At 39.4% G+C, this 9,911-nt stretch overlaps 1 protein-coding gene across 6 annotated transcripts in view; it reads left to right on the top strand.

Moving 5' to 3' along the window:
- The window catches only part of MITF (melanocyte inducing transcription factor), a 221,606-nt gene extending 213,227 nt beyond the window's left edge, over positions 1–8,379 (top strand). For 5 of the 6 annotated variants that reach the window (XM_032324904.1, XM_032324921.1, XM_032324912.1 and 2 more), the window contains exon 10: positions 2,581–6,039. In XM_032324904.1, coding sequence (XP_032180795.1) covers positions 2,581–2,982 — 402 coding nt within the window. In that variant the 3' untranslated portion in view covers positions 2,983–6,039. Of the gene's footprint in view, positions 1–2,580 lie in introns of all 6 variants that reach the window. The other variant, XM_032324937.1, reaches the window with a different exon arrangement.
- The last annotated feature ends 1,532 nt before the right edge of the window (positions 8,380–9,911 follow it).

Consider the following 9,911-nt stretch of genomic DNA (forward strand, 5'->3'; position numbering starts at 1 on the left):
AACCTGGAGAGGCTGTGACAGTTGGAAAGTGCATTAGTCCGCTCAGGCCTCTCTAACAAATACCGCAGGTCAGGTGGGGACACACATCTCCTCCTCACAGTTCTGAAGGCCGAAGCCCAAGGTCAACGTGTGGGCAGAATTAGTTTTTCTATACTTCTCTGGGAGGATGCCTTTTGGTTTTCCAGGAAAGGCTTTCCAGGGTCTTAACCTAGGTGTGTCTGTGTGTCCTAATCTCTTCTTCTTCTTTTTTTAAAATTTAAATTCAATTAATTAACATATAATGTCTGATTGGTTTCAGTGGTAGAGGTCAGTGATTCATCCATCTTACCTAACACCCAGTGCTGACTACATCACATGCCCTCCCCAAAGGCCCTCACCCAGTTACCCCATCCCTCCACCCCTCACCCCTCCAGCAACCCTCACTTTGTTTCCGTTTGTCTCCTTCTCGGGTTTCGTCTTGTTTCATTTTTTTCCCTCTTTTCCCCTATGATCCTCTGCCTTGTTTCTTAAATTCCACCTATCGGTGATCATCTGTTAATCTCTTCTTCTAAGGACATCTGTCCTATTGGAGTTTGGATTAGGGCCCACCCAAAGGACCTCATTGAATTTAATTGCCTCTTTAAAAAACAGCATCTCAAAACACACATTCTGAGGTGCTGGGGGTTAGGACTTGAACATATGAATTTTTCTTTTCTTTTCTTTTCTTTTTAAAGATTGAGAAAGAGAAAAGAGGGGGAGAGAGAGCAACCAAGAGGGCGAGCGCAGTGGAGAGGGGAGGCAGAGGGACAGCCTCTCGAGGAGACTGGGCACTGAGCTGGGAGCCTGACGCGGGGCTTGGTACCCTCACCCTGGAACATAACAAATTTTTCAGTTCAGCCCGTAACAGGAAGGATGTGGAGAAAGTATAGAGAGAAATTATTCATCCTCCTTATAAAAACTTTCTTTTGGAATTAAAAAAAAAAAAAAACCAGCCAAGCACAACACTTCCCTTGGGCCTGGTAAGATGAGTTAGGCAACACTTCTCAAAGTTAAGTTCCTTGTATACAACTTCCACAAGTTTTGCCATTCCCACTCCCTTTACTAGGTCAGGATACCCTTCGTATCTTAGTAACTGTTTAGCTGTGCCCTAGGCCAAAGGAATAGCTACCATTTCTTTGTTAGTTCCAACCAACTTAATGAATGTTTAGGTCCTAACAACTCAGTTGGCTATTTGAAAATACAAAACAGAAAAGCCGAAAGAAAAACAGCATTTTTTTTTTTAAGATTTTATTTATTTGACAGACAGAGATCACAAGTAGGCAGAGAGGCAGGCAGAGAGAGAGGAGGAAGCAGGCTCCCTGCAGAGCAGAGAGCCCGATGCGGGGCTCAATTCCAGGACCCTGGGATTATGACCTGAGCTGAAGGCAGAGGCTTTAACCACTGAGCCACCCAGGCACCCCAAAAAACAGCATTTTTATTTGATTTTCTAACAACTGTGTTACTTGCTAATGGGCTGTGTGTGTCTGTTGCACACTGCACAACCTCTCCAGCTGCGGAATCCAGTTGGACAGTGCCGTCCTCATTTCTCATCCTGTGTTGCTTTTTATGCAGTTCTTACTTTTTATCACAGCGACCACCAAAGACCCAGCTTTACAATGATATGCTATGGAGAAGCATGTCACACAGTTTACTGCTGAGACCATGAGGCTTCTTGAGTTTGGTAGTTCTTGGAGTAGTGTGCTATTTCTCCAGTTATCTGAAAATGTCACAGTGCCCTACGAGTTCACTGCAGCACCCCTGGATATGTGTTCAGAGTTTAGGGACCCCAGGACTGTATTATTTACCAAACATTTTCTTTCAGTCAGCTCACATTTTGAAATTTTATTTTTATATTTATTTTTATTTCTGTGTTTTTAAAATTTATCTTAAGGAATATGAACATCTGGGAGAGACAGTCTTTGTATTTAATACCTAATGAAATCTGTGTAGCATTTAAAATGCTCTACTGGAAGAAATAACATTTATTAATTGAAAAGAGCAAAAAAATTATTTTTGTAGTTGTTTTTTCCTGTCAGATTTTTTTTTAAGACTTTTTTAAAAAAAGATTTTATTTCTTTGAGAGCGAGAGACAGCACAGAGGGAGAGGGAGAAGCAGACCCCCACTGAGCAGAGAACTCTACACAGGACTTGATCCCAGGACCCTGAGATCATGACCTGAGCCAAAAGCAGACGTTTAATCCACTGAGCCATCCAGATGCCCCTATTACTTTACTTTTAGAGAAGTTTTAGGTTCACAGCACAATTGAGGAGAAGGTAAAGAGACTCCCCATAGGCTCCTTGCTCTCCCACAGGTACACCACCTCCCCCAGCCACGCCCCCCACCACAGTGGTACATTTGCTCCAACTGGTGGACCTACACTGCACGACACCATCACCCAAAGTCCCTGTTTGACCTTAGAGTTCACTGTTGGTGTCGTACAGCCTGTGAGTCTGAACAGGTATATAACGACACATACACCCCCTTACAGTACCACAGACAGTCCTTGGATTGCCCTAAAATCCTCCACCTCTTGAAACATCGGGTTTTCGCTTTCATTTTAGGAACTTGAAATGCAGGCTCGAGCCCACGGACTTTCGCTTATTCCATCCACGGGCCTCTGCTCCCCCGACCTGGTGAATCGGATCATCAAGCAAGAACCCACTCTCGAGAACTGCAACCAAGACCTCCTTCAGCACCACGCAGACCTACCTTGCACAACAACGCTTGATCTCACAGACGGCACCATCACCTTCAACAACAACCTTGGCGCGGGGACCGAAGGGAACCAAGCCTATAGCGTCCCCACGAAAATGGGATCCAAACTGGAAGACATCCTGATGGATGACACCCTTTCTCCCGTTGGCATAACTGACCCGCTGCTCTCGTCAGTGTCCCCCGGAGCTTCCAAAACAAGCAGCCGAAGGAGCAGCATGAGCATGGAAGAAGCCGAGCACGCTTGTTAGCGGGCCGTCCTGCCCTGCGCTTTCCGAAACTGCTTCCTTTCTCGATTCGTAGGTTTCCTAATTTCCGCGAAGGGGGTTTCTTGATAATTTTTCCTTTAATATGGAAGTTTTTTTCATGCTTTATCAATAGCCCAGGATATATTTTATTTTTAGAATTTTGTGAAACAGACTTGTATATTCTATTTTACAACTACAGATGCCTCCAAAGTATTGTACAATGAGTGTACAGTATCTGCGAACTGAATTCGCCCCGGACTTTAGCTTTCTGAGCAAGAGGATTTTGCATCAGAGAAATTTCTGTCCATTTTTATTCAGGGGAAACTTGGTTTGAGATTTTTTTTTTTTTAATGCCTGTGACATCTTTGGAAATTAAATGTAAAGTTTAATTGAAAGAATGTAAAGCAACCAAAAATTAAAAAAAAAAAAAAAAGGCAGAGAGAAAGAGATTGAGGAAAGAAAGGAAGAAATCCAAACTAACCATTTTTTACTTTGTAAATGTATTGATTCATTGGTACTGCCTTAAAGATCCAGTACCGTTTTAACAACATTTAGTCTTTCTACTGCAAGCTATTTAAGGCAATACAATATTCTGTTAAAAAAAAAAAAGTGCATCCAATTTCATGAGGATTGTCTGGTTAGAAAATGTAACTGATCCCTTACTTAGGTGCAAGTGAAATTGAAGGGTTAGAGAGCGAGGCCCTGACACATGGGCCCTAATTTTGCTGTCCTTCACTCTGTGCTCTGTTACAGTTTTCCTCATCAGTTAGTGTGATTCAGTTTTCCATAAGATATATTTTATTTCAAAAGGAAATGAGTGTCCTCTCAAAATATTGAGGAGCACTGAAAGTTGTCCTTTTTAAAATTTTTTTCCTCTCTCTCTCCCATTTCACTTTTGATAAAGAAAACCAAACTGGGCACATTTCTAATTGGCTTTCCTATTTTTATTTTTAAATTATGTTTTACTGTTCATTTGATTTGTACAGATTCTTTATTATCATTGTTCTTTTCAGTATGTTTGTATTAATTTGTAAGAATATGCATCTTAAAATGGCAAGTTTTCAATATTTTTACAACTCACTGGTGGTTTTCCGCATTCTTTGTACCCACGTGAAAGAAAACTTTTATGCAAGGTCTTGTGTTTAAAGAGAGCTTTGCGAATATTTTGTATATTACCGTCTCACTTGGAACTGTTTTTTTCCACACGTTTAAGGTGTAGTATTAATAGGCAAAAACTGGCTTTCTAGAGAAAATAAACTTACATATTTATTTTTAGTGATATAAAAGTAGCAATATTCTTGGAGAATGATCACCATAGCATTGATATGCCCATAATGGTCATTTAAATTGGGGTTTATTTCAGCAAACAGCTGCTGAATTTTTGGAAGGAGAAATAACTGTATTGGCAAATTACTGTTACTGGGTAACAGTGTTTCAACAAGCAGCAAAGTTGTAAGTTAGTTTCAGTGCATTATCTACTTGTGTGGTCCTTTGCAATAACAGTAGTGTTACATGTAATCTATCTGGCCTACGTGTTTTATACAGCTGACATATGGTGTTAAGAGCCAGGCTGTTGAATGGAATTTCTCAGTAGCAGCCTACAATTGAATAGCAAGTGGCATAAAGCATATCCATTCAGAATGAAGTGCCTTAAATATAGCAGTAGTCTTTTTTGGACTAGCACTGACTGAACCGTAATATAGGAGACAGTTTCAAGATGGTATTTTTCATATTAAATATATTTTAGTGACAGAGTGCCAACTTTTTTCATCAGGAAATCTTATTCAGGAGGAATTTTTTTTTTTTTTTTAAGAAAATGAGTTTAAATGTCAAATACGAATTGGCGGATGGGTATTGGAGGGTTCAAAGAGAAGGTGTGATTGTCAGGTGAATGAATGGATGGCTTCCATGAAAATAATCAACTGCACAGTTCCCATGCACGTCGGGCAATGAGAATCCTTGGAAACATTGATGATGCGATCAGTTTTATAGCTTTATTACCGAAGGGGGTAGGGAAAATTAATTCCCATTCTTTCAATCCCCTTAATTGTATAGCTCTTTTCCTAGAATAGTGATGCAAATCTGCATGAACAGCTAACTGTACCATAGTGTTCACTGATACAATCATAGCATTGTCTATTTTTCTCTTCATATTTATATGGGGGGAGGGGAGCTGGGTGCAGAAGTCCAAGATCGCTACGGTATGGTGTTTGTTTTCTTTAGCTGATGGTGAGGGTTCTTGAAAACGGAGCAAGGTTGACGAGCCCCTGGCCCAGGGAATATGGCCAGGGCTAAGTGACCTTACACAAAGCTCTGTTAGAGGAAGCATGGCATCTCGTACCACTGTCCTGACTTTCGCAACTCCTGAGCTCACTGCCACCTGCTTCCCCATCCCCTTCTTCTTAAGAGACAATTTCTCGGAGTGGCGGGTGAGGAAGCCCAGGAGAATGCTGCAGCCTCGGGGGGTGGTTTTATTTATTTCTTTTTTGCCAAATCAAGTGTGGATTTGTTTTAGGGACTAGTTAAGCCAAGAAGCGGTGGTTTGGGGTCGTCGTTTGTGACCGCGAGAGAATGATCCACACCACTCCCCTCATCCCTGGGAGCACACTTGTGACTCGGGGTTGGGCCTCCGTATGGAGTGACCAAAATGCCAAACTTGTCCACCTGCCTCCGGATAAGGCCATGGAAATACCAAACCCTTTGACTTTGCCAAAAACCCTTACAACCAACCTGGACATACACAGGATGACAAAGTTCTTTCTGGTTGTTTTTAAATAATAAAGCAATAAGAACAAATAAAATACATAGGAAGTTAAGAGATATAAAATAAAGCACAAAGGAATGCACTTATTAATATTTTTTAAAAATGCACTGGGGAAAAGTTGGTGTTGATAGCAGTATATTAAAAGACCCTATTTCTTGAAAAAAAAAAAAAGACAAATGACTGTCTCTTGCGGACGCTTGGTACTGTAATGTTAATAATATAGTCCCCTGCTGTTGGACGCAGCAATCATTTCTGTATGGTCCATAGCACTGTATATTATGGATCGATATTAATGTATCCAATGAAACAATTGAACTGTTGTTCTTGATAGCCTCATTAAAGCATTTGGTTTTTCACATAGTGGTGGCCAGTTGTTTTTAGTTAATGACAATTTTGAGTATTGTTTGCCTTATCCAAAATGGTAGTGCACATTTTCTTCCGATGGAATGAATAACGAATTGCAGGAAAATTTTTAAAATGCCAGTAAGTACTTTTTTGTTTGAAATGCCATTCTAAGATACTACTTTTCGGTTTTCAACATTTTTGATTATGACTTGCACTCAGATGAACTATAATTATACAGCTTCCCCCCAGCTACCTCTGAATTTGGGGGAGATTTTAAACTCCCAGATGCCAAGAATTCATTTTAGATACAGGAGTTTTATTTAACATGTTTTAGTGAGAGGTGGCTTTTTAAGAAGAGAAATTGTCAGAGAAGCCCTTGCATATTTACGAAAAAGACATTGGGTTTTTAAAATACAAATTTACAATAATGAAAGCTTAATATACCCAGGTTGCCAGCTACTGGCTGTATTTTTTTTAAATACAGCACTTAAGAATCATTTGATAAATGTTGGATTTGACTTGGGAAGTGTCAGACAAAACATGTCTTTATTCCCTAGCTAGACCTTAAACTTCTGCCCTCTTTAAAAAATATTCTGGTTTAACCTCTGGAGAAAACGAGCAAGAAACTTCCCGTAATGCTTCTGACCTGATTGTCAGCTTTTTGTTAAATTAGATTTTTTTTCTTAAATTGTAATATACAATAATCAAGCCCTTTCTTTTTCAGAATTATTTGAATTATTTATATTTCCCATAGAAAAGTGATTATGTGATGCCTTAAAAACGTGTAAAAGTAGGAAGATTTCCTATGTCAAGAAGAAGTTTTCTGGGCAACCTTGAAAGCAGGTAAGCTGAAGGCTGGAGCTCTTCATGTCAGGAGGTCTGCAGCAGAACTGTAACCCTGTCCTGGCATTTGCCTCTTCACGATCACCTCACAAGCTTTAAGGATCCTTAATCTTCAGCTAACCCCTGCCAAAAGGAAAAAAACAAAAACAAAAAACAAAAAACCCACATCCTATATGTTAAAGCCTTGTTACCTGAACATCACACATTTGCCTACAGCTTGTGTGACTTTATTTCATATTCACAGATTTAGATTTATTAAATTTTCTATTAAATGAACCCACTTAACTGATAAATCTATCCACGAAGTGACAAAACATGGACTGGCAGCTAGATCTGAATTTCGGTCTTGCCTCTGCCGATTTCCAGCTCTGTGGTTTTGAGTAAGTTACTTAGCCTCTCAATGCTTCAATTTCCTTTCTGTTCTTCGGTGACCTAACAGCGGCGACCACGTGGTGGTCTTGTGAAGTCCATTCGAACAGACAGACGAGAATTTTTGCTTGGCTGCGCATAGTAAATGCTCAGTAAATGGTGGCTGTGACTGTATGATCATAACACCCTCCATTAAGAAAATGGCGCCCACTCCCTGGACCTCACGCAGTCATCGTGTGTATCAGTGGTGGCATATGTTGTGAGAAACGCTGCATTTTAGCACAGAGCTAATATTCGTGTGAACCGGCAAGGTGACAGAAGCCACAGGGTGCTTTCGAGAAGAGGACTGCCCTGTATCTAGGACCCGGGGTTAGAATATTTTACAGAATAATAAACCCAATTTATCACCTTTTAAAAACACCATCAGCACAAATGACCTAAAATTTAAATTGTATTAAATGTGTATAATCTGCACGGGTGCCTCTGCTATGAGAATAATTATGCTATATTATTCTCAGGAAATGCGCTTTACTGAAGTTGAAATCTCCATTATAGTCCCTAGAGAATTAAACTTTTTAATCCTTTATGATAGACACTGATGTTATGTATCTAAAGAGCGATGTCTTGACTATATCCTGTCTGTTCACTTTCCTATCAATATTTAAATGGTTTTTAGGTTTTTATTTTCAATTATACTTACATTTGATGACTTTCTTGGAACACCATCTGAGGAGTTAATCTTCATAACCCAGCCAACAGAAATGAACCTTTAGAACTACCCTGTTTTTATTTTTTGTGTATGCCAAGATTTAATGCATAGCCAAGTAGCATGAGGCAAGCTCGTTTAAGAGGAGTGTTGTGAAGTTAGATTTTCATTATATTTAGTGAGAGATGGTGATGATCTCTTAATTCTTTGCTGCCACATCTGAGGCCCAATAGCAATGGCTTCATGTCCTCACCCATACTAACATGAATCCGTAATATACATCTTGTGCAGAATGTAAATGAAAAAGCTTCCATTCCATTCCCAGTTTTCCCAAGAGGCATGTACAAAAAGAAAAAAAAAAAAGAGAGAGAGAGAGAGAGAGAGAGAAAGAAAGAAGAAAGAAAGAATGAACGAACCAGAGCACATTTGTCATATTAAAATTGTCAAGCCCTTGTTTATAGATAAAATTTAGACAAGGCTAATCTTATTTGTGTTCAATATTTATAGGTCTTTGGAGCCTATTACCTATACCAGATATACTGGAAAGTAATATAACTGTACGCAAATCCAAGTAAGTCTCAGCAACATTTCTAAATGGTAAAGGCAGTTTGCTTTTGAAAAATTTGCATTTTAAATTTCTAATTATGGAGTCAGTTGAAGTTAAATCCAAATGGGTGTAATTGTCACTCAAAATGTCTTCCATATTATTCAGACAGCAAAATCTGTGTAGATAGAAACCACTCAACTAGTGTTTCCCAAACTTTGCTTTATGGAACTAGTTCCACAAGCTGTTCCAAAAGTTGCTTTGGGGAATTGGGGTTTGGAGGTTGGGATAGGAAGCAAAACACCGTATTTCATTTTGAGGAACTTAATGTTGGGAAATGCTGTGTGAAACACATTTGGACAGGTATCTGTACTGCGAGACTTCTCACATTTTCCAATGTGCTAGTATGCCCTGAGAGTTTTCAGGATTGACAGTAGTATTGAATGTTTCACAATCTTATTTGACCACAGGATTTTGTGTGTATGTGTGTGTGTAAAACACTAGTTCATGGTTCCAAAGAACATAGTTTGGGAAATTCCAGAGATCTCACGGAAATTATATAGAGCTGATAAAAGATAACTTCTTTTATTCCTAAGTATGCTTACATTTATTTACTATTCTGTGGGGAGAAACCATTGTCACAGAAGAATTCTTCCTGAATAAGCAGATTAGCTGAGGTTTGGACTTCCATTGCAAAATATAACATTCTGGTTAAGGGAACTATTGCCATTAAAATATTATTATTCCTGAATTTAAAAAGTAATTTATGCCATCATTTATAATGGAAATACAAATTTTCTTATGCTCACATTCAGTGTATCTCTTCATTTTTTTCTTTTTCTTTTTTTTTTTTTTTTAAAGATCTTACTTATTTGACAGACAGAGATCACATGTAGGCAGAGAGGCAGGCAGAGAGAGAGGCTGAGCAGAGACCCTGACGCGGGGCTCGATCCCAGGACCCTGAGATCATGACCTGAGCCGAAGGCAGAGGCTTAACCCACTGAGCCACCCAGGTGCCCTCAGTGTATATTTTCTATGACTGGTAAAAAGTAGTCCCTCGTATTGCATGTATCCCACCCCTTTAAATACAAATACCTGATGTGTGGGAAGAAGGGGGCAGATCGTGGTTACAGTACAAGGGGTTTATAACTTTGGGTCCTGCTCACTGATTATTGGTGGAAGGGAGTTAAGAAGAACCACATGGTATTCAGAGTTTACAGAATCTTCTCCGTGATTTCATTTCATTTCTTTTCTTTTTCCTTTCCTTTCCTTTCCTGTCCTTTCTTTCCCTTCTTAAGATTTTATTTTTAAGTAATCTCCACACCCAAAGTGGGACTTGAACTCACAACCCTGAGATCAAG

The sequence above is a fragment of the Mustela erminea genome, chromosome 1, assembly GCF_009829155.1.
Source record: "Mustela erminea isolate mMusErm1 chromosome 1, mMusErm1.Pri, whole genome shotgun sequence".
Lineage (NCBI taxonomy): Eukaryota > Metazoa > Chordata > Mammalia > Carnivora > Mustelidae > Mustela > Mustela erminea.